At 43.3% G+C, this 27,250-nt stretch overlaps 1 protein-coding gene across 2 annotated transcripts in view; it reads left to right on the top strand.

Annotated features, from left to right (window-relative positions):
• The window catches only part of ADRA1A (adrenoceptor alpha 1A), a 52,991-nt gene that overhangs the window by 2,861 nt on the left and 22,880 nt on the right, over window positions 1–27,250 (top strand). The window contains exon 2 of one of the 2 annotated variants that reach the window (XM_063139194.1): window positions 638–2,343. In XM_063139194.1, coding sequence (XP_062995264.1) covers window positions 1,461–2,343 — 883 coding nt within the window. In that variant the 5' untranslated portion in view covers window positions 638–1,460. Of the gene's footprint in view, window positions 1–630; window positions 2,344–27,250 lie in introns of both variants that reach the window. The other variant, XM_063139193.1, reaches the window with a different exon arrangement.

Below are 27,250 nucleotides of genomic sequence, written 5' to 3'. Positions count from 1 at the left end.
ATATGTGAGTCTGATGTCTCCATGGAATCCCTCTCCCTCACACTGTTTATTTGCATGAACGTGGGATCATGGTTAATAAAAAGTGGGAAGAGAGGCAATTTCAATTGTCAATCTTGTGTTGCAAGCCACACTGAGCTGTTAGTGCAGCCATCCCAAGTGTGGCGCCCATGAGATGTTTAGGACAACAACACACATCTTTTCCAGCCAGCAATACCAGTGTCATGGATGGCAGGAACTGGCATCCAAAGCATCTGTGAAAGGCTGTGAAAATGTCCATAGCCATCTGTCTTCAACAGATGAAACAGGAACACACACACATTCCGAAATACATAACGTTGTCTTTCTATGTTGATACTGCAGGGTAGTGATTGGCAAACCATTTGCATTCATTTTGCCTGAGGTTCAGAGGCATTGTCAGCCGGAAAACAGTAAGCAAGGCAGGTTTCTCTGGGATTGAGAAACAGTTTCTGTTGAGCAAACACTGTACCAGTAAACAGCAGTTAGTCCTGCAGATGATCAGAGAAAGTCAGTCAAGCTGATTTCTTGGTTTCAGAAAACTGGTCAGGGGGGCTGCAGCAGCAAGTAGCCATGTTTTTGAAATGTTTTTTCTCTTCTTTCCCCATCTGACAGCAAAGAGAACAACTGCAAACGTGCTTCTCTCAAGTCACTTTCCAGGCTCTGACGGGCATTTGTTAATAAGCTCCAATCTTGGGGCCAGTTGGCACAATGCTGAGCTTCTGATGGCTTCAGGAACTTTGCTTAACATCTCAAGATCATAAAACATGTCATGGATGTTGATAAGAGAAACAGAGTAAACCCCAGTAATATCCTTGCGGCTTTCTATTATTCCAACAGTGAAGCTATTTGAAAAGCCAATCATGAAAAGGACACAAATGAACAGGGAGCAAAGAACATGTAACTACCCTTTGCGCTCCCTCTTTTTGATGAGAGAAATGTAAATAAATATATTTTTGATGATGATGGTTCTACAAATCCAGACGTTTTTCCTTGCCTAGTAGCAGAAAGCACACTGAGGCTCGATGGCTGTTTCTTTAAAAAACAACGGATTTTAGGAAAGAGATCTTTGGCACAACTTAATACAATATCATCAAATGTCCAGAAGGAATGGTGGAGAACATCAAAGAGAGTGTCCTGAAGGGTGTCTTTAAAATTGCACTAGCATTGTTTATTAAGAAAACAAACAAACAAACAAAAAACATATATATCTAATTGGAGCAGCTGACAAGAAAGAAATGTGGATTTTCAAATATGTTTCCAAGTCTACGATTTCCTTCCTGGTTCTGCATTTCTAAAGCAAGATTCACGTTTCAAGGGAGTTTTGATCAGCAATGTAGAAATAAAGTTTCTTGCAACACTACCAAATATTTGCTCTTGCCTCTTTCAAAGAAAGGGCAGAGTGAATCACAAACACATCGGACGAACATTAACCAGTTTCAATAATGGGCTTGAACTCGGAGAACATCTCTGACTGCTTAAACTGCACCCAGACTGTGGGGCAAGTAGATATCCCAAAGGCAATTTTATTGGGAGTTATCTTGGGTGGGCTGATAGTTTTTGGGGTCCTGGGCAACATTCTGGTGATCCTATCAGTCGCCTGCCACAAACACCTGCAAAGTGTAACCCATTACTACATTATCAACTTGGCTGTGGCTGACCTTCTCTTGACTTCAACTGTTCTCCCCTTCTCTGCTACTTTTGAGATTTTGGGTTACTGGGTTTTTGGGAGGATCTTCTGCAACATCTGGGCAGCCGTTGATGTTCTATGTTGCACTGCTTCCATCATGAGTCTTTGTGTCATCTCTATAGACCGATACATTGGGGTGAGCTACCCACTCAGATATCCAGCCATAGTGACAGAAAAGAGAGGTCTCCTCACTCTGCTATGTGTCTGGGCGCTTTCTCTTGTGATATCCATTGGACCCCTCTTTGGCTGGAAACAACCGGCTCCAGAAGATGACACAATTTGTCAGATCAACACTGATCCTGGTTACGTATTGTTCTCTGCCTTTGGCTCCTTCTACCTCCCTTTGATCATCATACTTGTGATGTATTGCCGGGTGTATGTGGTCGCCAGAAGGGAAAGCAAGGGTCTGTCTCGAGGGCTGAAGACCGAGAAATCCCATTCGGAAGAAGTGATTCTCCGTATCCACCGCAAAAACACCCCAGAAACCACCGGCTCTACGCCCAGCACCAAGAATAAATCCAATTTCTCTGTGAGGCTGCTGAAGTTCTCCAGGGAAAAGAAAGCAGCAAAGAGCTTGGGAATCGTGGTGGGATGCTTCATACTCTGCTGGCTTCCTTTCTTTCTAATCATGCCCATTGGTAAGTAAAGCAAATGCGTTAGCTATGGAGAGGGTGGGGTTGTGTGGACTTGGCGCTGACGGACATATCCAAAATTCTGGATGAGATCCTCGCCTGGTGCATTGTTTATGGAATAGCTTTGGGAACTAATTGAGGATCAAATCAGTCACAGCAGCAGCAGGGACATTTGTTTCGTCACCCATTTGCCCCATTTGTATATAAATTGGTATATGTGGGAGATACAGCAGAGGGAAGCTGAACTCTTCCGTCCTATAGTCATGATCATCATCAGCATTTCTATACCACCCAATAGCAAAGCTCTGAGGATGGTTCACAAGGTGTTGAACCTCTTTCAGCCGATGACCAAACTGCTTTCCAGAGAAGGTTTTGGGTTCCACATTCCAGTGACGGGTGGGATAGGAGGTAAAAATAGCAGGGCCAAAGCAAAAAGGGCAAGGTATACCAAAAAATACCAGCACATTTCAATTTAATGCGTACTGCCAGTGACTAAAACCTAGGAGAGAAATGCCAACCATTTAGGATGATGGAAAACTGTAGAAAAGGCAGGAAACCAAGACATGATTGGTGGCTAAGGGGAAGGGGTTGGGACAGGGGAAGAGAGGATGGGGAATTTGGTCCTCGGGGACACACTTGAGGATCTCCTTCCCTGGGACATGGACACACATGGGAGTAAACCAAAATTAAAATGTTTTGGGTAAATACATGCATAAAACCAGGCCGCAAAGCATTTACTCCTGGGTAGGTCTATGGACTTCACTAAAGCTAGCTTGGCATAACTGGTTGGAGCAGAGACTATAGCCTACGTGGTTTTCAAAAGTTTGCTGCTCTATGTGCTCAAGTTTCGCAAATCTAGCTTTGCATCTGTTTTTGGTCCGAATGGTGGAGTGAACTGCCTCAATCATTTCAAAAGAAATCTTCCATTGATATCAACAGGTTGAGGATTGATCAGCCAATTGTCAGTCCAATCCTAGCCACTTCTACTCAAATGTAAGGGTGCTTCCATACTAGGGATTTCAGAGAAGTCCAGGGCTGAATCTACACTACTGCTTTAAAGCGCTTTATAACAGTTTTATAGCACTTTAAAGCAGTTAAAACGCTTTATAACTATTATAAAGCGTTTTAAAGCAGTAGTGTAGATCCTGCCAAGAGTGGAATCCAAGGAGTTCAGATTTCTATGAATCCCACCTGTTGATGCTATTCGGCTTTTTTCAAAGACATGTGAATTCTGCAGACATGTGGACCAGTTTTTCACTTTGGGGGGTGGGCTTTTACTCATTCCCATTGACACTAATGCTCATTAACTAGATGTGCATTGCCACATTTGGGCAAGGGTGCAAAGCACAGGTTAGGGCTAATATGAATTAGCCCAAGTAGAACAAAATTCTAGTGAAGAAAAGCCAATTCAATAAGCAGATGATGGAATGAAAGAAGCGTGACAATCTGTGAGGCACAGACATAACAGATTTAACAAAATCTGTACATCCCTATTTCAGACATACACATCCTAGCGCTACCAATCGGAGGACATTCTGCAGCTGTTCCATCTCCCCTCTCCTCTTAACGGAATTTTTGCGGCAAGGGAAAAAGGTGGGAGAAGTGGTGGGAAAATGTGGAAGGGTTACATATGGAAAGTGATGATATTTGGATCCCCCGTATAATTACGTGAAGACGGCCGGTTGATTAGACAACAAAAGCTTTATCTGGAAGCTGTTTAAGCCCTGTTGAGTACAATTGGGCTTACTCCCAGAAACTGGATATGTGATGGCGGTTTTTAACATTTGCCGTTAAAAGGAAATCCCAAAGGAGATGCCAAAAAGGCCAAAAGCAAAGGAGTGGAACAAAGGATGCTATTTATTATGAGAAAATAAATCTGACGTGTTTCAGACCCTTGGGTCCTTCCACAGGGTGATTTGACAAAGTGCAAGGTATCGCTTCCATTTTGTATCTCTCAGTCTCTTATGTAGGGCTGTGCACGGAGCCCGCAAACCACTTTGTGGCCCGATCTGGATCTTCTGGATCGGGCCCGAACTGGTTTGGGCCAATCCGCCTGTCCCCCGCTCTGCTCTGCGGAGCAAGATCTGGCTCCACTGCCATCACCGCATGGGCAGCGGCGGCAGCACCAGGTAAGCCAACCACCCCGCCCCCTTACCCGTGTCCGTCATGGGCTTCAATTGAGGCCCCTGTTGAAGCCGGAAGAGAAGGCCGCGGCCTCTTCCGGCTTCAAGCCAGGGCCTTAGTTGAAGCCCGCGACAGACTGCAATGGAGGCAGGTAAGCCCCCTCCCCCCCGCACCCTTACCTGGCTCCACCGCCGTCACCGCACGGACTGTGGCGGCGGTGCCAGGTGAGTCCCCCTCCCCCCACTTACCTGCGTCCAGAGCTCCAGATCAAGGCGAACCGCTTCACCTCGATCCGCAGCCCCTCATCTCCGCCTTTGTTGGAGGCAAATCAGGCCACTCTGCTATCGCTTCTCTGAAGCGGAGCACAGCCCTACTCTTATGCATATCACCCTGAGGAAGGACCCAAGGGTCCAAAATGCATTGGATTTATTTTGCTCTACCCCTTGGTTTTTAACATTTGCCATAAGGTTTGGGCTTGGTGTGCCCTGCTATCTCTCACTAAAAAGACTCAACTCCTATAAATGAAGGTAGAGCACTTCTATCTCTGTATTCCAGATACTTGGATCACACAACGTAGCTGTAAGTTAGTTCACAAATGCATGCATCTATTGACTTGATTGCTGAAAGCTCGATGCATATAGCCAAATGTAGGGTTGGGCTCCATCAAGACAAGATAGAGCTGCAGGTAAAGTGAGACGACATTAAACTCGTGGCTTTGGATCTGTGAAAGCACATTCATTTGTTGCTGCAATCCATCAGCATGCATGTGTCAACCAGTCTCACACTGACTGGATTTTTACATGAACGGCCCCAATCCAGAGTTCTGTGAAAGCAGCGGCACTTGTAAATCCAAAGCTTTCCTAAATAGGCTATTAACAAGGTTTGTGGCAGTGGGGAGGTAGAGCATGACTTCTCTGAGTTCATCCTTTCCATTGGCACAGGAATTGCCGTTGCGCTCCTGGATCTACAGATTGTGGTTAGAGCTATGTGTAGAACTAGAGCTCCCAGATATGAAGGGTTTTTCCTCTGCACTGTTTTTACCACTCAAATATGCAGTAGGGTAAATCCATTTGCACAAGTCTGCTTCTTTGGACAGATCATCATTCAGTATAACAGAGCGTGCAGATTTTAAATTTGGAATGAATGTCAGTTGCAATGGAAACTTATGTTACTTTTTCAGAGTACAGTAGATGCAACACAACGGCATCATTTCGATTAGCTGTACAAGTTGGAGATGTCCTATTCTCGGTGACGGTGATTATTTAAAGTAAATCCTCAACCGGGTGTCTCTTTGAATTTTGACACTTCGAGAGGTAAATGATATGTTTTCAAACATCTCATGCACAGCTTTAATAAGAAATATCAGTGAAGCTAGTAACGTTGCTGAAGACCATCAATTTGATAGTAGGTGGAAGCAGCCATGGAAGCACAGCAAATAAACAAGCAAACAAAATACACAGATGTATTTGAGATACACAGCCCTAAATGTGCTTGTTTTAGATAGTTGGAACTTAATAGGTGTGTCAAATAAATCATATCAAATAATTCTGATTAGTGTAATTCCATTTTTAAAAATTTTTAGCTAAGCAAATACAGTGGAGTATCTCTCTCCCTCCCTTCCCTCTTTTAAAAATAATGAGTTTTAGTATGTTAATTACTGTATATAACCTAACTGTATCAAATACAGATTTCCACATAAATAGTTGTTGGCCAAGAACTACATACAGTTCTTTCTCCTATTTAGGGAATATTTTGAATGAAGAATCATTTACAAATCCCGGATATTAGATTAGTTCTAGTTTAACTCATTGGAGCTTTAGAACTGCCAGGAAGCTAAATCCTTAGATATGTCCATGTGAACCAAGTTGGGGTAAGGGGAGGAGGACAGAATTAAACAACTTTGAAATGCTAGAATATTACTTGGGGCAATGCAATTGCCAAGACTGGTTTGACGAGGCTGTTCACAAGCATCCAGACTCAATTAATTTAAAATAGGAGGTTAATCATATCTTTCATGCCACTCTAACCACTTGCTTATTAATTTTGTTAGCTGTGTCATAAGTGATCTGGGATCAGGCACTGGGATAGTGAAAAGATGCTTAATGGGGCAGGGGTAGAGTTTTATGAGGAAGTTTGAATGGGATGGGGAAAGGAAAGGTTAAATCCAGTAAGGATAGAATGCTTTGGAATGCAAGTCCTTTTATTGTACTGTTAAATTTCCGAAAGCAAACTAAGGAGATTTTAAAAAGAGGGCTTTGGTAAGAGTGTCATGCCACAATAACTCCTATGTTTCATCCTATCTGGGCCTTGTCTATATGGCTTGTTTACCCCAACCTAAATGCGCATATTCGCGTTTCAGGACACATGACGTAGCCGTCCATTCGCGGTTTTTAATTCGATAATGCGCATATTTGTAGTTGTGATTTACCGTGACTTTTGGATCACGTCCGAGTTTGCACCGCGTTATGGTTATGGGTCTTTGGGGGAGTTAAATCGCATTTAGAAATGTGGGTGGAGCTTTGAGGGTAGGACAATGTGATTGGCCGATTTCCCACCTATCGGCTGCGTCATTCCTTCGCACCGTTTTTAGTTTAAATTCTGATTCTGCAGAGCTCCGCAGAGAAAGGTTATTAAAACAAAGAGGGGGCAACAGGTATCCTCCTCTGCTGCCTCGTTCCTCCCCCGCACTCCCAATTTTCTATTATATGAATCTGCAGAGCTTCGCGTATAAAATGTAAGGCTTCTATTGTCTCTACTCTGTAGCTTCTAATCATCGCATAGGCACACTTGCGCATTTGTAACTGTGCTATAAAAAAATTCAGGAAATAAATCGCTGTGGGTGCTGCAGTGTGATGCTCTTTACCTACATTCGAATCAATGAAAATTCGGGTTTATATTTAATGAGGACCAATCCTGTTGTCGTATAGACGGGGGCCTGGTTAACTTAACTTCATCAAATTCCACCATCCTGAATGTGATAACAAGGACATGGTTTAATTCTAGGCACAATTCTTTCATGAGTAATTTATCTCATTCAAATGAGAGGATACATGAACACTTTCCAAGTTATTTATTGTTGTTAATTAATATTCCATGGTTTAGTGTCCCCAAGGTGCTCATTCTGTAGCTGCTCATTTATTGCTTCCACATATTACTTAAACACCTCCCCAAAAAGTCACGTAAAAGCATATTAATTCTAAATATGAATGTTATCCTTTTTTTCTTTATTTTGCACACAAAGTACAATTAAGCCAATGCTAAAAGCTTCCTTTATGCTTTTACTGCTTTTAAATTATATATTGTTTTAACTTGGTTCATGGTTTAATTTGTTTTTAACTGTGCATATTTATTGTTTTATATTGTATGTTTTTATCTGTACGTCGCCCTGAGATCTTAATAATATAAGGTGGGATACAAATGTTTTAAATAAATAAATATATTTTATCAAGTAGCACAAGAATCAAACCAACTGCAGACTTCTGCAGTGTCTTTTTTGTAATACAGTATCTTGGTTACTAACAGGAAAGCTTGCATATAACTGACAGTTATGAGTTAGGGTTAATTTTCTTAAAGTGATCTTTCTTCTGTTTTTCCCCATACAAGGAAAATAAAAATAGAAGCTAATGAAAAAATATATATACTAATCAATCTGCTAGCCTGAGAAGTATATTAATAGTGCTGTGGCAAACATTTCTCCAACATTTTTTATCATTCACATTCAATTTTATAGAAAAGAAATTGCTTCTGGAAAGAAATTCAAAGGAGAAGGAAATTTTAGAGAAATTTTCATAGGTTGGATTCAGGGTTGTTGTAGTTACTTTACTTATGAAGTAGCTGAGGAGAGTGTGAAAGCATCCTATATTTAATTGTGAAAGTGTCCTGTATTTAATTGCACAATCCCCTTTCTGGCAATTATCTCTCCAGCCTCCTTGGTTTCAACTAAAGCTCAGGGGGAGACATCATGTAGTAATTGCTCCCATAGGACTTTTCAAATTAGGAATGGCAGGTAGCCTGGGAGACTGCAGAGCAATGTCAGGGTGACCATATGGAAAGGAGGACTGTTGCATAGAGAAGGGAATTTCAGCAGGTGTCATTTGTATGCATGCAGCACCTGGTGAAATTCCCTCTTCATGCTAGAGAGAACAGATACGAAAGAGGGCAGGGCTCCTGCAGCTATAACTATTGTGATGAAGAGGGAATTTCACCAGGTGCTGCATGCATACAAATGGCACCTGCTGAAATTCCCTTTCTATTCAACTGTTTAAGATACAGGAGCCCTGTCCTCTTTTTCATATGGTCACCCCAAGGGCAGATATGTAATAGAATGGAGGGTGGACACATTATCCTCAGCCACTTCACAATGATTAGGTAAGCTCAGAAAAACCACATAAATACATTATAAAATGCCCTGAGAGTGAGGCAGAACAATGGAAACATCTTTTATGGCAGAAGAAAACTTTCAGGAAATTGGGGGGTGGGACAATTTTGTCACAGCATTAGCTCCACCTCTTCCCTGGACCTAGGCACAATGCTGCTCCCCTCACACCTACACCATAATGGAGGCTAGGTGTAAACACAATTGGCAGTAAAAAAGAAGAAAAAACAGAGAAAGGAAGAATCTATGCTACAACCCCTAGAAATAGTAAGCCCCACTTGTGAAAAACTATTCAAGAATGTTTCCTCCCACTGGAGAAATTCAGTGAAATTCTCCCCCCACCTTCCACTCCCAAGTTTCTCTGCTCACAAATAGGATGGAGAAATTTGTGAAACCATTTGCATACAGCTTTATTTACTAACACAAATAACAAATTGCTTCTTTTTTACTAATGCGCATTGCAAACATACTACAGTTCGAACATCTTGCATGTTTATTCAGAGGTAACCATGTTCATTTGGACTTATTCCCTGTAGTAAGCTGAAAGAACTGGGCATGTTTAGCCTGGAGAAGGCTGGGGGGAGGCATGATAGCACTCTTCAAATACTTAAAAGGTTGTCACACAGAGGAGGGCCAGGATCTCTCCTCGATCATCCCAGAGTGCAGGACACGGAATAACGGTCTCAAGTTACAGGAAGCCCGATTCCAGCTGGACATCAGGAAAAACTTCCTGACTGTTAGAGCAGTCTGACAATGGAACCACTGACCTAGTGAGGTTGTGGGCCCTCCCACACTAGAGGCATTCAAGAGGCAGCTGGACAGCTAACTATCTGTCAGGGATGCTTTAAGGTGGATTCCTGCATTGAGCAGGGGGTTGGACTTGATGGCCTTATAGGCCCCTTTCCAACTCTACTATTCTATGATTCTAAGCTTTTGCAACAGCTCCCATTCATTTCAATTTGGCTTGTGCAAGAGAATGTCCTATTATTTTTTTACTGACCATCAATAAACTTGGTTTGCAGTCATGTGCAGGATATATAACCATACGACTCTTCAAGTATTTCTGTAACTCAGGCTGCCATCCTATACCAACTTCCCTGGGAGTCAGCCCTGTTGAATTCAATGGGACTTACTTCTGAGTAGACATGTATAGGATTGTGTTGTTATAGGATCGTTATTGGGATTCTTTTTCTGAAAGAAAGCTAACTATCATTTCCCCTCGCCCCCATTTAAAAATTCTAGGAAGCTTCCAAAAAGAGCCCATTTAGCTATTGAATCCGAGAGCCATAATCACATTTCAGTCTCCCTTTAGAGCAATCAGTGCATTCTGACAAATGGCTCGAGGACAAGGTTTGCTATGCTCCACAGAAGGTAAAGTCCCAGAAAGACTCGGTCTTTATGCCCTGGGTGTCATAATGTTGGAATGCTGGTTGCCAAGAAGTCACAAACATACCCAAAAAGGATTAGGGAGAGAGAGAGAGAGAGAGAGAGAGAGAGAGAGAGAGAGAGAGACATAACATCCCCCGCCCGCCATCATCTGCTAATGTGGACTGTGCATGAAAGCTGTTGCCATAGAGTCCTTGGGCCGAGGTTTAAGAAATCTTCCTCATTTTGAAACTGACCTCACATCTTTGATCCCTTATAAGGGCAGTTGCCCAGAGTTTGTGTCCGTATCTTCGTACAACTTCCCTGCGTTATTTTAGAATCACATCGTTAGCCTTTCAGAGGCTGTTTGTCCCTCTCATAATGAAGAACATCACACTCAACAGCCATGCAAACATGCTAAGCCCTACCTCATTATAGAAACCACTGCTGGTACATGCTAATTCAACCAACGGGCTAATGGCATGGTGCTCCTTCGCTTGAGCTTGTCGGCTTCTCATTAAATAAAATGCAGAGAAGAAACCAAGCAGCAATCCTGTAATCACTTACTTTGGAATAACCCTATTGACCAGGGTCAACATTTATTTATTTATTTTTATTTATTTATTTATTGCATTTTTATACCACCCAATAGCTGAAGCTCCCTGGGCGGTTCACAAAAACTAAAACCATTCGAAGTATAAAACGAACAGTATAAAACATGACATAAAATACACATTAAAAACTGATTAAAACATAACATACATGATTAAAACATCTTTAAAACATCCTAAAATCATTCTAAAATTTCACTGGATAGGCCTGTCGGAACAGTAAATAAGGTCCCGCTCCTGCCAAGGGTCCACACCCCAGCAGGGACGTACTGACAAGAACTCCCTGAACTTGCTACTCCTTTTCAATGCTGTAACCGGTTTGTTCACCTGCCTCTGGCCCAGGAGACAACAGTGGTGCTGAGAAGGAGGAGGAGCAGATACCACAGCCTACCAAGCAAGCAAGTGGTGGTAGTAGGGTGACCATATGGAAAGGAGGACAGGGCTTCTGTATCTTTAACAGTTGTATTGAAAGAGGAATTTCAGCAGGTGTCATTTGTATATATGGGGAACCTGATGAAATTCTGTCTTCATCACAACAGTTAAAGTGCAGGAGCTATACTAGAGTGACCAGATTTAAAAGAGGGCAGGGCACCTGCAGCTTTAACTGTTGAAATTCTCTCTTCATCCCAACAGTTAAAGCTGCAGGAGCCCTGGCCTATTGACCAGATACAAAAGGTGGAGGGCTCCTGCAGCTTTAACTGCTGGGATGAAGAGAGAATTTCACCAGGTGCCGCATGACACGTGCTGTTAAAGATACAGGAGCCCTGTCCTTTGATCTGATCCAGCTTTGCTCTTCTTATGCTCTTATATGAATTCTTACTACTTTTGATGCAAAAACGCCCCATATAAATTGGACTAGGTTAAGCAGCCAACTACTATGTTCCAAGTAATGCACATTAGAAAGAAATAAGGAACCTTATAACCGGCAACCATCCTTTGTCTTGCCAAAGGCAACCATCTCTTGTCCAAGTTGTTGCCCCCATTTCACAGACAGGGATGTAGTGTATGAGGACAACAACACCATAAGGAGGCTGAATGGTTTGTGATTATGAAATAAAGACACCCAGCTTCTGAAGATGCATGCATATTGGGCATGATCCAGTTGAAAAATGCATAGTTAGGAGACCCATAAAGTTGGATACGAGAATTAAGCACTCTAAAGTAGGATTTTATCCGGTTTAACTTTGGCCGGATCATGTCCATTGTCATATTTCTCCCGCTCTGCTCATACTAGCAAACGTCTTGTGAAGTGAGTCAAATGGAATTTGGAAAACAGTCCAACATGTGCTGCAGTGTGGAAATGTGTTGATAGCTGCTGTTTGCATAGCAACCTAGGACCCAAACGAGTCATTGAGGCCTTTTGTAAGTCTAAGGCCAGATTCTTTCATTCCGTTTTGACATGGTAAAGCCACTGTGAGGTGAGTTTAACAAATGTTTTCGATACGGTGACCATTTCTTCTGAAGAATGTGCTCTCAATTGGTGAGACCCAAAGTTTATGAACATTGAAGTTGCCTCATGCAAAACCAGACCACTGTTCCATCTGGGCTATTACTGTCTACTTCACCTTTCACCAACCTGGCACCCTCCAAATCTTTGGGACTACAAGTCCCATCATCCATGGTAATTGAACATAACTAGGACTGATCTGAGATGCAGTCCAAAACACCTGAAGAGAACCAAATTTGGGAAGGCTGGTCTACTCTGACTGGAATTGGCTCTTTAGGCCAAAGGTGGACAGAAGGTGGATCTCCAGATGTTTGGGACTTCAATTCCAAGAAGCCTCTGCCAGCATGGCCAAAGAATGCTAGTAACTGAAGTCCAAAGCATCTGAAAAATCTACTCTCTGCCCACCCTTACTCTAGGCTTTAAAAACCTACCTATTTCAAGTGCCTTTTAACTGATATGCTCTCAATGGACATACTACTGAAATAATTGTTTCTATGGGCTGGGTTGCTGCTTTTTGTGTTGTTTTTAAATTGTAAAGTCTTTCATTTGCCAGATCTACACCAAGCAGGATACGACACTTTGAAAAAGGTTTGAGAACTGTACCTGGCGTGTGTCCTGGGCCCCAACAGTTGTCACTACTGTTATAAACCATTTTAAAGCAGTCGTGTAGATCCTGCCATTGTAAAGTCTCATTGTCATTTTACTGTCATTATCATCATCAACGTTTCTACACCACCCAATAGCCAAAACTCTCTGCATGGTTCCCCAATATTAAAACCCTAAAATAAATAAAACATATATATATATTCCCCTTCCCTTCTCTTCAGCCCATTATCCCGGGCTCTTTTCTCATCCACCTTGGCTGACCTTCCATTATTGGAGCCGGCCGGAGGAAAATCAGACTTCGGGCAACCGGTTTTGTGGAGGGAAAGCAAGGGAAGTGGAAGGTTCCACTCAACTCACCCTTGCACCTTTTTAGATGTTAAAATCAGACCTCACCCGCCCCCCTCCATTGATATATGAATCCATGATTAACAAACATGGCATGCTGCTAGCAGCATGCCCAGTGTGGATATGAGTCTGCCTACCCCAGAGGTGTTGAATCTCTTTCAGCTGTTGGTGAATTCCTTTTCAGAGAAGCTCTTGGGTGCTACGTTCCAGAGGTGGATAGGGTTTGAGGTAAAAGAGGCAAGGGCAAAATACCAGCTTAAAGCTCTTAGTGCTGGTAACTGAGAGCTCTATCAGATGAGCATTTTATGGCACGCTCATTGCTGGGCATTCACGGAGTTTCACAGAACCTTCTCATGAAGTCGTCTGCCTCCCGGCCCTTCAAGCCTTCTTTGCATGAAAACAACAACAACAACACCCTAGTAAGTCCAACTTATTTTTAAAGATGGAAGTTGCCTTTGTCTCCTGCTGCATGCAGGAGAAGCAGCAGGATCAAAACAGCCCACCAAATGGGCCATGTGCAAGTTGTTTACTTCCCCCTTTCAAAAGAGGAAGTAATGAGGGACAAATGCACAGGCGGAGAAGCAACAGTAAGCAAACGTGATTTTTCTGTGTGATGATGCTCTTAAGTCTTAGGAGAGGTGGTTTTTAGAATGGGGAAAAGCCAGAAATCTACCTCACGTCCTGGATGCCATTAGCTGACAGGGCTTTGCAAATGGTAGACAATTTGCCATTTTGTTTTCCCCCACCCCACTCAGGAATGCTTTGCTAGCTATGAAAGAAGTAACATTCCCAAGATTCCATGGGAAGAGGCAATGACAAACAGACGTTGGTATGTAGTTTCTTTGTTTGTTTTTTTCTTTATGCCTCTCAAAATGCTCTGGAATCCTCCATATCAGCCTAAGCGCTTGGCTGCATCTGGATTTGAATAATTCTTCCATGGGTTTCCATGAAGATTTATTATGATGTCCATTTGCAAAGAAAGAAAGTAACACAGGAGCTACATCACAACAGTCAAGTTGTGTCCAACTTCTCTATAGCAAAGACTATAAGTAATTCAGGGATGCAATTCCAGGACTTTTTAAAGAAGCTGGCAGCTAATCTTTTTTAAAGGCATCGGATGCACCTCCTGTCCTCTGAGTTCTTTCACCCCACAGGGATTTTACAAATAGCTCTGCTGCAGACCTTGCTGGGGGAAAGTATCCTTGCAACCACTGTACTTGGGAGAACGTCAAGCATTTGGCATGCATCATTATGTCTACATGCTCTTAACAGATGTATCAGTCGTTTGATGGCATTCTTGCTTGCGGGAGAAAGCAGTTCCTTCATGCCAACATTGGCCATGCCATAAAATATACAGACCAGGATGTTCTTGTACATTGCCCTATAGGTGGACTGTAAAGGGGGGGGGGGGGGGGAGGAAGACTAGCATGTTGCATTCACCATGGACATCTGCATAGATCCCATAGGTGTTCCATATGATTGGGACTGTTTTGCAGTAGATGCCTCTTTATAGATGTCCCAATCCCATGTGGACATCGAAGGCATGGGACCAGTGATGGCTGTAATATTGGAGGTATCCGCTTTACCCGCTAATCACTTTGACAACCTTTGTGGACTCAAAGGGTCTACACAAATACTGTTGTTTCTGACTAATGATAGGGATGACTGATGTTTGATGTTGTATGGTTGCCATTATGATCTATTGCTACAGAGGGCTGATTCATTTTATTTTATTTGTAATTAGAACCAAATGGAACAAAAAGAGGGAGCAAAACAACATGGATCTATGGTGGTTCATGTATCTCTGTTCATTACTTAGTGACACAAGTTTTGATGACTCTCAGCAATGTAAGCAATGTCATTCCACTGAAAAGCATTGGATTTGAGGTGTGGGGAAGTGAACGAAATGTCCCACCTGTGGTGTTTGATTCTTACATGTAAGACACCACTCAGTGCTACAGGCACTGCATAGACAGCATGCATATGTGAACCGGTACTTTGAAAAAGCTTGATAATGCGCAAGCTGAACTGTAGGAAAGATTTGGTCTCCCTGCTTTAAGAAGCTGGCAGTTAAGAAGCTTGCAATTGATCCATTAAATGCCGTGGGTGTAATAAAAAAGCAAGCTGGGTTCAGTCATAAGATTGCGCATGCACAATTGTTCATTTTAAGATATGTGCATCGTTATATCTTAAAATTTATTTTAAACAGCATGAGGTCAAGTCATTTTTAGCAAGCAGTGAGCCACAAGTGCTTTTGGGGAAAGAAATGCAGTCAGTACACCATTAAGACCATGTGATTCAGTGTGTCTAGATTTAGGAAGAAAAGGCAAGGTACATGTTGAACATCTTGAACCATAAATGACATAGCACAGGGTGAGTGTTGAAACACTTCCTGCTGTCACAAATGCTAGCCCAAGCACAACATGCCTTGTTTCTGTACAATTGAGAACTACAACGATGTAAGAAGAGTCATGGTGGATCAGATCAAAGGTCCATCTAGTCAAGTATTCTTTTCATACAGTGGCCAATGAGCTGAATGCGGTAAACCCACAAGTAGGACATATGGTTTTATATTGTATTTATATTATGGTTTTATACTGTTGTTTTATACTTTTAATGGTTTTAATTTTTGTGAACCGCCCAGAGAGCTCCGACTATTGGGCGGTATAGAAATGTAATAAATAAATAAATAAATATGCAACAGCAAACTCCTGCCCATGTTCCCCAGCAACTGGTGCACATAGGCATACTGCCTTTGATACTGGAGGTAGCAAAAATGCTACTGGAGATAGCCATCTGGACTAGCAGCCATTGATAGTCTCATCCATGAATTTGACTAATCCCCCTTTAAAGACATCCAAAGTGGTGGCCACCGGTTGGAGTGCTCCTGTTCAGGGTTTCAGCTGGCCAGCACTAATCTTTTCCAGGCTCCTGCTTCCCAGTTTTCCATCCCCCACCACCTCAGTGTTTTCTAGCCTCTAGCATGCTCAGTCCTCACTGAAATGCTTTGGGGGATCTTGTCCCCCAACTTTAATTTTTTCCTCCCCCCCCCTTCATTTCTGAAAATCTCAAGATTCTCCACAGCTTGATATCTCCCTCTAATGCCAGTTTAGCTAAATAAACATCTGTGTTTGGAGAATGAGTTTGAAACTACCATTTAGGACAAGTGGAACCTGTAACAAAATGTTGCAGTATGGAGTGCTTCATTACAGTTGCTTCATTCCATTCCATCTGTCTCTTAGCATTCCCCCTCCTCTCCTACAGTTGGCATTCTGTGCCCCACCCCCAGGTCCACGGTTCATCCTTTTTTGGACTTACCCCTTATTTAATTTTTTTCCCCTTAAGATTTTTAGACTTTTGCAAAGTTTGGGGTTCCCTTGTGTATGAGTGATGCTGTTCTGGCTGTGAAAGACTAGCCGCTAGGGAATGAATTTGTTCTTAGTATCAGGAATGAATCCCACTCCTTGGTTGTACAACTGATCAATGGCATAAGAGGCAGTCACTGAATCTGCTTCACTAGGCAAAACTGCCAGAAACCACAGGAACCAGAGTGTAGCAATACAGAGAGGGAAGGAGTCCACCTACCTTTGCCTTTCTGAACCATGTGGTTGTGGGTTTGTCAGGGGTTGGCATAGTCAACATCCTATAATGCCTAGAGTTCTTTGAGGTTCTCTGAATTCCACCTCATTCTGGTTTGTGTCCATATCAGACTACAATCTGTGCTTTTTTCCCCCTTCCCTTCCTTTTCGCGCATAAAACTGTTCATGTTTTTGTGTGCATTTTCCCAATTTGTGTTCATTTTTGAAATGTACGCCTTTTATGCCCGCTGATTAAAGCATGTTTGTTTGCATTTTTTCAAACATGGGCATTTCCAAATGTCTGCCTTCTTTGTTCTCGTTCCATGAATCACATTACAACCTTAGAAATGTACTGACTTCAACTGCAGATTGTATTTATTTTAGCCTCACAGCCTAATTTCAGAGAGCCCTGAAAGGTACTGTAATTTAAACACACACATAGAGACACACACACAGAGAGAGATACACATTTACACACACACCTCCTCCTCCTCCTCCCCACCCCCACCGCCACCCAAAACCACAGCACGCAGGAATGGGAAAGATTAAGCATTCTCTCTTTGCCTGCTCAGATCTAGAGATTTCTGGGCATGCGTGGAGGTGAAAACCCCTCCCATCATGCAGAATTGCTCATTCTCTCCTGCTACTACTACTACCAATGAGAAATAGGATCCTGGGAATGGGATTGTTTTTTCCAGGGTTTGGTTGAAGCTATCAAATCTCCCATTACCCAGTGATCCCTAGTGAGATTGCTGTCCTGGTGCTGCTAATACCAATGCCACAACAGTGTGTTTTCCCTCTGCAGTCCAGGTGATCAGCTGGGCTGTAGGGATAAGTGGGTAGAGTCCTCCCAGCTGGCTTTGCAGCTCATGGGGATCTAAGAGGAACCTCAGTGAACAGAGAGAGAAAAGTAAGACTTGGCCACTTTTCATTTATCCTGTATGGTCTTGGGGGGGGGGGGAGGGGGGGGAGAGAGAAATTTGTTGAGTCGGCATTTTAATTAGGATTTATCTAATTTCACACTTTTGAACCACTGTGTGAACTGAAACTCTGTTACCCTTCAAAATTTGCACTTCTTCGAATTTTGCAATTTATTTATTTATTTATTTATTTATTAAAACCTTTGTATCCTGCCCTCTATCTCAGGCATCTAAGGGCAGGGTACAGATAAAATCAGAACAATGTAAAACAATAAATAAGATACACAGCTAAAAATGTATTAAATCATTAACAAATTAAAACCAGTAGAAAATATTTTAAAAGCAATATAAACAATTTAAAACAACTAACTTCCCCAGTTTTGTTCTAAAATTTTCAGGGGGGGAAATAACATTACAAAATTGTAATATTGTGGGAAATGGTGGCAAAAATGTATACATGCAACGATGCATGTATTTCTCCTAATATGCATTAAATGTGCATTAAATGCTTATGGATTTTCATGTGAACTCTAAAAGAAATATTAAAAGTCGGGATGAACCAAATTTAAGATGAGAAATTCTCAAAGCTTAAGTTGAACCACATTTAAAACTGGCAAAATTAGAAAGAGATAAACTGAAATTGACAGACTTCTCTATCTGTACTATGGTCTGTTATGGCCTTGCCAGACCAGATTTTCACATGATCGGTATTGGTGGTTCATTTAGCACTCTTCCAATACACAGCCTGATGCAGTGAAGCAAGTTAATTCTGCACAGAATAAAATCAGTTCCGCTGACTCATATAGAGGTCATCTCTTAACATGGTATAACTGACAACTGCCTGTAGAAAACTATAGGAGACCCCTGATGTGGCTTTCATTTCTTTTGCTCCAGATATGCTGTCAAGAGAGGCTGAAATTCAGTGATAGTGTAAATACTTTGCATACAGAAGGTGTCAGGTTCAATACCCAGTGTAGGAAGGATTCTACACGTCGTACTGAGGGAGCTTCCATGCGCCCACAGTGCGCCCCCAAAGCGATCATGTAGCTTGCCTGGCGAAGAGACGAGGAAGAGGCGTCCTTGCTGCCGCCGCCGCCGCCACCCACCTACCTCCTCGCCGGCCGGGTTGGAGAGCTCGGCGGAAGAAGGCGGGGTCCGACCCGGCTAGCAAGGAGGTGGGTGGCGGCGGCGGCGGCGGCAACAAGGACGCCTCTTCCTCGTCTCTTCGCCAGGCAAGCTACACGATCGCTTTGGGGGCGCACTGGGGGCACATGGAAGCGCCCTCAGTACGACGTGTAGAATCCCTAGGACTGGAGGGCAGGGGTGTGTGGAACTGCCTGAAACTGCCAGTCAGTATAAACAGTACTGGGCTAGATGGACCCATAGGTCTGATTCAGTATGAGGCAACTTCCTATGTCCCTATGTTGTCTGTTTCTCGAATTTCATACAGGTACAGCAATGAGTGGGTCAGCACCACACATGGTTGATGATTTATGAAAGGGTGGCTAGAAAATATGCTTGCTTGGATGGCCCTGCCCTGACCACTGGACTTTGGGACATGTGTCCGATCTCAGTAATATATTTACTTGTGAGGTTGATAGCTGTAATCAACAAACCCCATTGCTTGAAATTGTCTTGCTTTGGTTTTAATTTGGAGATGGACATAGCTTGGCAAAGGTCTTCATTTTAGCCTCATAATCTCAAGTGATTTCAGAACGCTCCCAAAGATACCTGGTTTTGTTTTCAATTAAACAAGATTTGGTATGGAGTCTCATTCATGGGACAGATGAGAGGGTTTTTTGCCCCATAAATCATCCTCTTTAATTAACAAACACCATTGTGTGGGTTTTCAAAGAGTTGATATTTAACGGTTTATTACAACTGCAAAAAGTAAGTAGCACAGGGTCTTTTGATAACAGAACAAGTCAAAACAGAATAATCATGCCACCAATCTAAAGTCAGAGAGGAAGAGGTCATTGGGCAATTCTAATAACTAAAAATAAAAATAAAAAATGACTTCCCTCTTCCTTGACTGCTACCCTAATAATAATAATAATAATAATAATAATAATAATAATAATAATCTGATTCTCTGAGTGTGGATCCTCAGGTAGCAAAAACAACACCATTCACACACACCAGGGTCATGGAAATCCCCAAGGTTTTGCAGAAGTACGAAACGTCTTTGGCGGGGAATGTGTAGATGGCTAGGATAGAAACCTCAATGAGGAATGAACATGCTCAGTGGGCATGGAATGCTGACATTTTTGGCAGAGGTGGAACGGTGTGTCCTGGAAAGGACATGGCTGGCTTGGTGGCTAGAAACCTGGACAGGATTACTCTACGCTGCAACATTTTGTTGCCAGTTCCATATATATATATATATATATATATATATATATATATATATATATATATTAAAAATGGGACAAGAATACACCCCTGTCATGCAACATGTTTGGGAAACAGAAAAGGGTTCTATGAGGTCCCCTCTCTGATAATATTGACTTTGGCTGAAACATTATACAAAGCATTTATAAGAAACAATAAACAAGGCTCCAGATTCAATTAGTGGACTGTTTTCTGTGATATGGAATCAAAGGCAGCATTTCAGTCAAAAAACGTATAACAAAAGCAACAAATATTTGACCTGTGTTCCCAGTGATAGCATACAGGAGAGATTGTACAGGAAGGGTGATCAGGAAGGGGTGGAGGAAGGAGGAGGAAAGATGGAGACACTGCACTCATGTACACCAAACAAGATATTCCACTATGGAAGTGGTATGGAAGTGTTATATAAAAGGCAGGAGCCACACCAAGCAGAGTATAGTGGTATGAAAGCGGTATATGGTATGTGCCAGTGGGTCCCAACAGTTGTCAGTGCACTTCAATACCACTATAGAATCATAGAATCATAGAATAGTAGAGTTGGAAGCGGCCTAGAAGGCCATCAAGTCCAACCCCCTGCTCAATGCAGGAATCCACCTTAAAGCATCCCTGACAGGTGGCTGTCCAGCTGCATCTTGAATACCTCTAGTGTGGGAGAGCCCACAACCTCCCTAGGTAACTGGTTCCATTGTTGTACTGCTCTAACAGTCAGGAAGTTTTTCCTGATGTCCAGCAGTAGTGTGGCTCCTGTCTTTTATATAACACTTTCATAGTAGAATATCCTGCTTGGTGTAGATGAGCCCACTATAGTTTGGGAAGGATTCAGGGCACTATGGAAGTGTTGTGGGTTACTGAAGATAATGAAGAGGAAGAAAGAATGAGAATTTCATTCCTTTTTTCAAATCATGTCAGTATATCCATTTTGCAATCCTGAATATGAACATGAGCAGGAGTGCTTCCCCCACTCCAAGAAATGTTCCCAAATTCCCAAATTTCAGTTTGCGTTCAAAATATTTGAGATTTTTTTTAATTCACTCCTTGAAATGTGCATTTGTTTTTTAAAAAATACACATTTCCACACTTTAGTCAATGAAAGGAGAGTTTGCCATTTTCAAAGTTATATGCACAGAAATGCTCACTTTCCCCACTGGAAAGGTGCACTTCTCAAGCTGAGCAACAGGTTGAAAATGAAAAGAGAGGTAGCTGAAATGGGCTTAAAATTGATTATTTTGTATAATTTAGGTGAAATCAAAGATCGCTGTTTCACCCATCCCTAGAAGAACATATCTCAGAGCAGAAGATGAATACGATAAAGAAACAAGAATAGGAATCTGCCGTTGATCCAAATAGCTCTTTTTTGTCTACTCTGAGGCAGAGATCTTTAATGTCACTTGCTACCTGAGGGTCAGGATCGCTTCTCGACCATCCCAGAATAATGGGCTCAAGTTACAGGAAGCTAGATTCCAGCTGGACATCAGGAAAAACTTACTGACTGTTAGAGCAGTACGACAATGGAACCAATGACCTAGGGAGGTTGTGGGCTCTCCCACACAAAAGGCATTCAAGAGGCAGTTGGACAGCCATCTGTCAGGGATGCTTTAAGGTGGATTCCTGCATTGTGCAGGGGCTTGGACTCAATGACCTTATAGGCCCCTTTCAACTCTACTATTCTATGATTCTTTTTACTAGGGATGTGGTCCACTTCTCGAACTGGAGAAGCAGGAGCGGAGCGGGGGGCTTCGCCTGCCCTTAAGGCGGAGGCGAAGAGGATTGGGGGGCCGGCAGAGCTTAGCGAAGAGGATTGAGGTGAAGGCGGATCCTTCGCCTCAATCCGGAGCTCCGCCAGAAAGGTAAGTGGGGTTTACATGCGGCGACAGCGACAGGGCCCGGTAAACTCCCCCTCCTCTCCCTTACCTGCGTCCATCCGCGGTCCCTCAGCTTCTTCAATTTAGCCCGCGGTTCAACCAGGAAGTCTAGGCCGCACTTGCGGCCCAGACTTCCTGGTTGAACCGCGGGCTCAATTGAAGAAGCCGAGGGACCGCGAACGGAGGCAGGTAAGGCCCCCCTCCCCCTTGGTCCCTTACCCGGCTCTGCCACCATCGCTGCACGGGCGGTGACGGCAGCAGGGCCCGGTAAACCCCCCCCGCCCTCCTCTCCTGGCCTTACCTGGCGCCACTCCCCTCCACTGCGGAGCTCCGATTCGGAGCCAGAGCTCTGCGGCGAAGAGGAGCGGAGTATGGGCGGAGCGGCGCGAAGCGGAGCGGGCCGATCCGAAATTTTCGGATCGGCCAGCGGGGCGGAGCGGGGGGTCCGTGCACACCCCTACTTTTTACTAGGGATGCCAGGTGTTGAACCTGGACTCTTCCTCATACAAAGCATACATTCCATCACTGAGCAATGATCTCTCTCCCAGCTACAGTCCCATCCTAACCAAGACATCAAGATCTGGGCTGAATAAATCAAGGTCCAGGGCATCCAAACATCCAAATCTAATCCTTCACGTGTATGTATATGAATTAGGGAGATTTTCTCTCTCCAAGCAGTCTAAAGCATCTAAAGACTGATTTTATTGACATGGGTGTCACACTCATCATAGCCGTATATCCGGTCAAATGTAGTGCAGCAATTTTTGTAAGGCTTTGTTTCATTTTTTGCTGTGGGGCGTGAAGATTGGATTAATCTTCAGGGCACAATTTTAAGAATTTTCATCTTACCTTACATCCTGCATGGGCAACTTTTACAGGTCTTGGGCCAAATTCCACACCCACACACACACCCCATGCCCAGAGTTGCTGCCATGTTGCCAGATGGGCCACCAAAATTCAGCAGAAAAGGAGCAAAAGAAGCAACACATGATGCTCAGAGAGCACATGCCCCATTTTAAAGTGAAATCATGCTCCCCAGTGCCTCCAGAGGGAGGCTAAAAATCATGGTTTTGCCTCCACCATGCCACCGAAGTTCAGCAGCACATAGAGTGGGGTTGTGACGAGGGCTACAGAAAGGGCCAGGGGCCACATGCCTAGCTCTGCCTTGAATGGCTGAGGGTAGACCGACCCTTCTCATCTTTTTTCACAACAAAAAAGGCCTTGCCATTAATTTAGGTGGCAGCTAGGCTACTTCATCAAGAGCCTTGGAGAGAATGCCACATGGGAATGATGCAATATCATCATATAGCATTATTCACAGGGGCATTTTTGGAAGGTTGGATCCTGGCTCAACAGGAAAGGCAGGAGAGAGAGAGAGAGAGAATGAACGGTCGGCAACCTTCTATTTAAGTTAAGATAAAAATTCTTAAAATCTGTCATCCCCAAAAGTCACTTCATATCACCCCTCCCAGTTTTGCAGAAATTGAATGGTCCCACAAAAGTGTGTGTGTGTGTGGCAGGGGGTATTTTCAGTCCATCTTGAACCAACTGTATTTTTGTTTTACACAAGTTCGATATCCCCAACAGACCTATGAAATTCAGAACGTTGGAAAAAAATATTTGGAAGTGAGCCTGCCAACTGGCCAAGGAAGGGAAGGAGGGGAAAACCAGCTTAGCCTTTTTCTGGACCTTTCACAGAAATCTGATATGCAGAAACAAACTGATGAAGCTTTCCCTGGCCAGGAACTCAACATAATCACTTGCTAATTACTGCAGAATCTGATCCAACGGCTGTTGAAGAGACAGCTACAGGTGCCTGTTCAAAATCCTGGCCTAAATCCAATGTGCTGGTTAGCAGAAGAAATGGCGGTACTAATGATGTTCTGCTGCTGTTTTTTCTTTCTTTCCTGTTACACCAATTTTCATGCAAGCACTTGCAGACAACTTTGTAAACCAAAGACCTTCAAGCACTTGGGGAAATGGCTGCACAAGTTGGATTCTCTCCTTGTGCATAGTTTGGGACATTGGTTTCTGCTCATGCAACACCTTTTGCACTAGTGGAAGAACAGTGTGGGATACGACTCCCTTCCTGCACCATAAGGTCTGGTGGAGAGGTTGTTGTCTGTGTCAGAATATGGGTTGATGCAGCATTCATGCATGAGAGGGCTTCTCCCCAGTTGCAGCTCAAAACTACAGGTGGTTCACTTGCTCCCCTCTCTTTTTGGCTTCTGCTGCCTGGTGAAGGCAACCTTGTTTAGGTGGGCTTCTTAATTAATCTTGGTATTTTAAATACAAACTCTGCTACGCTGTCTCTTTTGTGGGGAGGTTAAATTGTTTATTCTTGGGAATTATGTTTTTGTGATGATGATGATTCCTCAACAGTTTTTAGTTACCCTAACAACTGCCAAAATAGCTGTCGGAGGGGGGGAGAGGTAGGACAGAAAGAGCCCCAATCAATAAATGTTGGCAATTCTGTTTCATAGTGCATAGGTTTACTGAGGAGTCACATCATCCTATATACTAATAGGGAATTTAATTTCTGAGTGTGGGTTCTTATGCAGCCAAAACAGAACCACCCTTGCCCAAGAGGGTGGTATCAGTAGGTTTGAAGGAAGCCAAAGATTTCTAGAAATGCAACAGAATTTAAGGGGTGTTAAAAGGCACCCCAATTAAAATGAAATAAAATAAACAGTTCAATGTTCAATGGTCACAGAATGCTGAGTCACTATTGGACCAGTGGAGACAGAAAAATGGTGGGGAGACGGAACAGAGTAAACTGAAAAATGGCTAGCTGGCTAGGATCCTGAATGGGAACACTCCATGCTGCAATATTTTGCTGCAGGTCCCCCTTGAGTGATTTTATTCACACAAGACATGCACACAAGGATAGGAACAGTGCCCCAAGTTTGCATAAATATCATGTGAAAAGAATTGATCCCAAGCTTAAATGTGATCCCAAGAGTGGCAAGCATCCATGTTCCCCTTGAGAAGACAGAACCATGTGAATGGAAGACAAGGAGTGCTTTCCTGTATGCTGAAATGAGTCAGGGCTATGAGTGTAGACAATAGAGATATAATGAAATGTTGTCAGGTTAGCATACCTTGTTTGTTTATTTATTTATTTATTACATTTATATACCGCCCCATAGCCGAAGCTCTCTGGACAGTTTACAAAAGTTAAAAACAGTGAACATTAAACTTTTGTTTAACTCATGTTGCCAAATCATAGAATCATAGAATCATAGGATAGCAGAGTTGGAAGGGGCCTACAAGGCCATCGAGTCCAACCCCCTTACATGTCAGCAGTTACCTGGTATTTAGCACCTAGGACAGGGTTGGGGGCTAAATTCAACTTTGGAGAAGCTCTCAGGGAGAAGATCTCAGCCCCACTCACCATTCTTATGGTGGGCGGGGCTGAAGGCAGTGCCAAAGGCAAAAGGAATGACAACAACAACAACATATTGAAGCAAAATCTCTTTATCAATAACTCAGCTGCAGGAAAAGCATTTCTACTTCTTGAAATAGGGGGGAAACAAAAGGTTTAGAAACCACCAGAAAAGAAGTGATGGTTGGGTGAAAGACTTCATGCCCATCTGGAGAGCCCTGGATGACAAGACGAGGACCCCAGAAGAGTTAGATTGGGCCCTTGGCTCTAATGTTCGCCACCCCGGGCATACGACATGGCTTGTTGCTTTTTTTCTTTCCTGGTCGGTCTCCTGTGATTTTTAACAGCTTAATGACAGGAGAAATGAAACAGATGGAGCTTTTCCTGGCATGAATGCAGGGGGTTGGAGCATGCATTCTGGACCTGCCCTTTGATCTCTGCACATTTGCCCAACCTTCTGTCCAGACATGTGCACATATACGCTTTAAGCTTATGTGATCTGCTCTCTCTGCCCAAACTAAATCTGTACAGATGATTGAATGAAAACATGGAGGTTGGCGGCAGAGTATACAGATGTGCTCCTGATCCCTCCTCCATGTATTCGTTGTCTTTGTTATGTCATCTACACAGGCAGAGCCAGTGTGAAGGGTTGGCATAGTTGGGCACTAACCAAGGGCCCACACCCCAGTAGAGCACCCTGGACCTGTTCCTCTTCTTCACCAGAAAAACCCAAAGTATAGGGAAAGGGGGTCAAACACCCCTTCCCAGTCTTGAAATGTGGCACTTTATTTCTAAATGGCAAATTACCCCTTTCATAAATGCCCATGTACAGTGTTTGTTTCAATAGCAGAAAATCAGTCACCTGCTCACAGAATTGTGAGTGTTTTGTGTCACAGTGGAGGCTCAATTGCCATAACATAAATCCCTTGAAAGGGGAAGGGAGTATTCATGTTTTTGCTTTTCATAAGGAAATGGACCATATTCTCTACAGCTCTGTGAGTCACCTGTCAAACAGGAGGCAAGCATCAAGCGAGCCATTGAGACGCTCTTTCTAATCATGCACAGGGAAGAGCGTTAATTCACCACGTTTTGTGCCCCCAGGGGCACATAAATCTTCGTAATTAGTGGCTTCTGAATTGCCAGCACAGGTTTTGGAAGGCAAATGTGAAGGAGTTAATGGCTAAACATAAAGACCTTGGAGTTTATTTTCTACCTTTGGAATTTTTAAAAAAGGAGACATGAACTGTAGATTCTACCACGGTCTGAGAGTGCAGTACTAAACTCAAAGTCCTACTGTGTTCAATGGGAGTTACTCCCCGGAAAGGGTACATAGGGTTCTCATTGCATCCTTAAAATGCTCATTCCCAAATAGCATGGCAGGGAGGAGGAAGGGGACACAGATCTAGTTTGATGATCACCTCTGAGTTTGGAAAGATGAAATTTGCATAAGGTACTCCTCACATTGCAGCATGTCTCCAGGAACCAGGAAGTCTCCAATTAATCATAGTTCCCCCATTGGGAGCAGTGGGTGGAAGAGGAAGTAGGGGGAAAATAATGAGGAAGAGAAAAACACGTTGCCACCTTGTAATTAAGTGGCAGGGCTGAGGAGGAGGAGGAGGGAACAGAGAGTTCAGAGGAGACACCAGGCAGGAAGGCTCCAGAGTTCATTGCATGGGCAGAATCTTCCCCATCCCTGATCTATGGAGTCCAACTTAAATTTTTGTTACTCAATTAAATGCATGTTCTTCTCCTGTCTACCTCTGCTTCCGCTTCCTCTTCCTCTGTTGTCTCCCCTTGCACTTTGCAAAGCCCCTTGCACACTGACGTTTCTATGCCAGTTCTACTTCTCATTGTTGTCACATTCCACTCAGCGTAGCCACTAGGGTCAGTTGCAGGAATTGGAA

Source organism: Elgaria multicarinata, chromosome 12, assembly GCF_023053635.1.
Source record: "Elgaria multicarinata webbii isolate HBS135686 ecotype San Diego chromosome 12, rElgMul1.1.pri, whole genome shotgun sequence".
Taxonomy (NCBI): Eukaryota; Metazoa; Chordata; class Lepidosauria; order Squamata; family Anguidae; genus Elgaria; species Elgaria multicarinata.
This window is presented reverse-complemented; position numbering and strand designations above follow the sequence as displayed.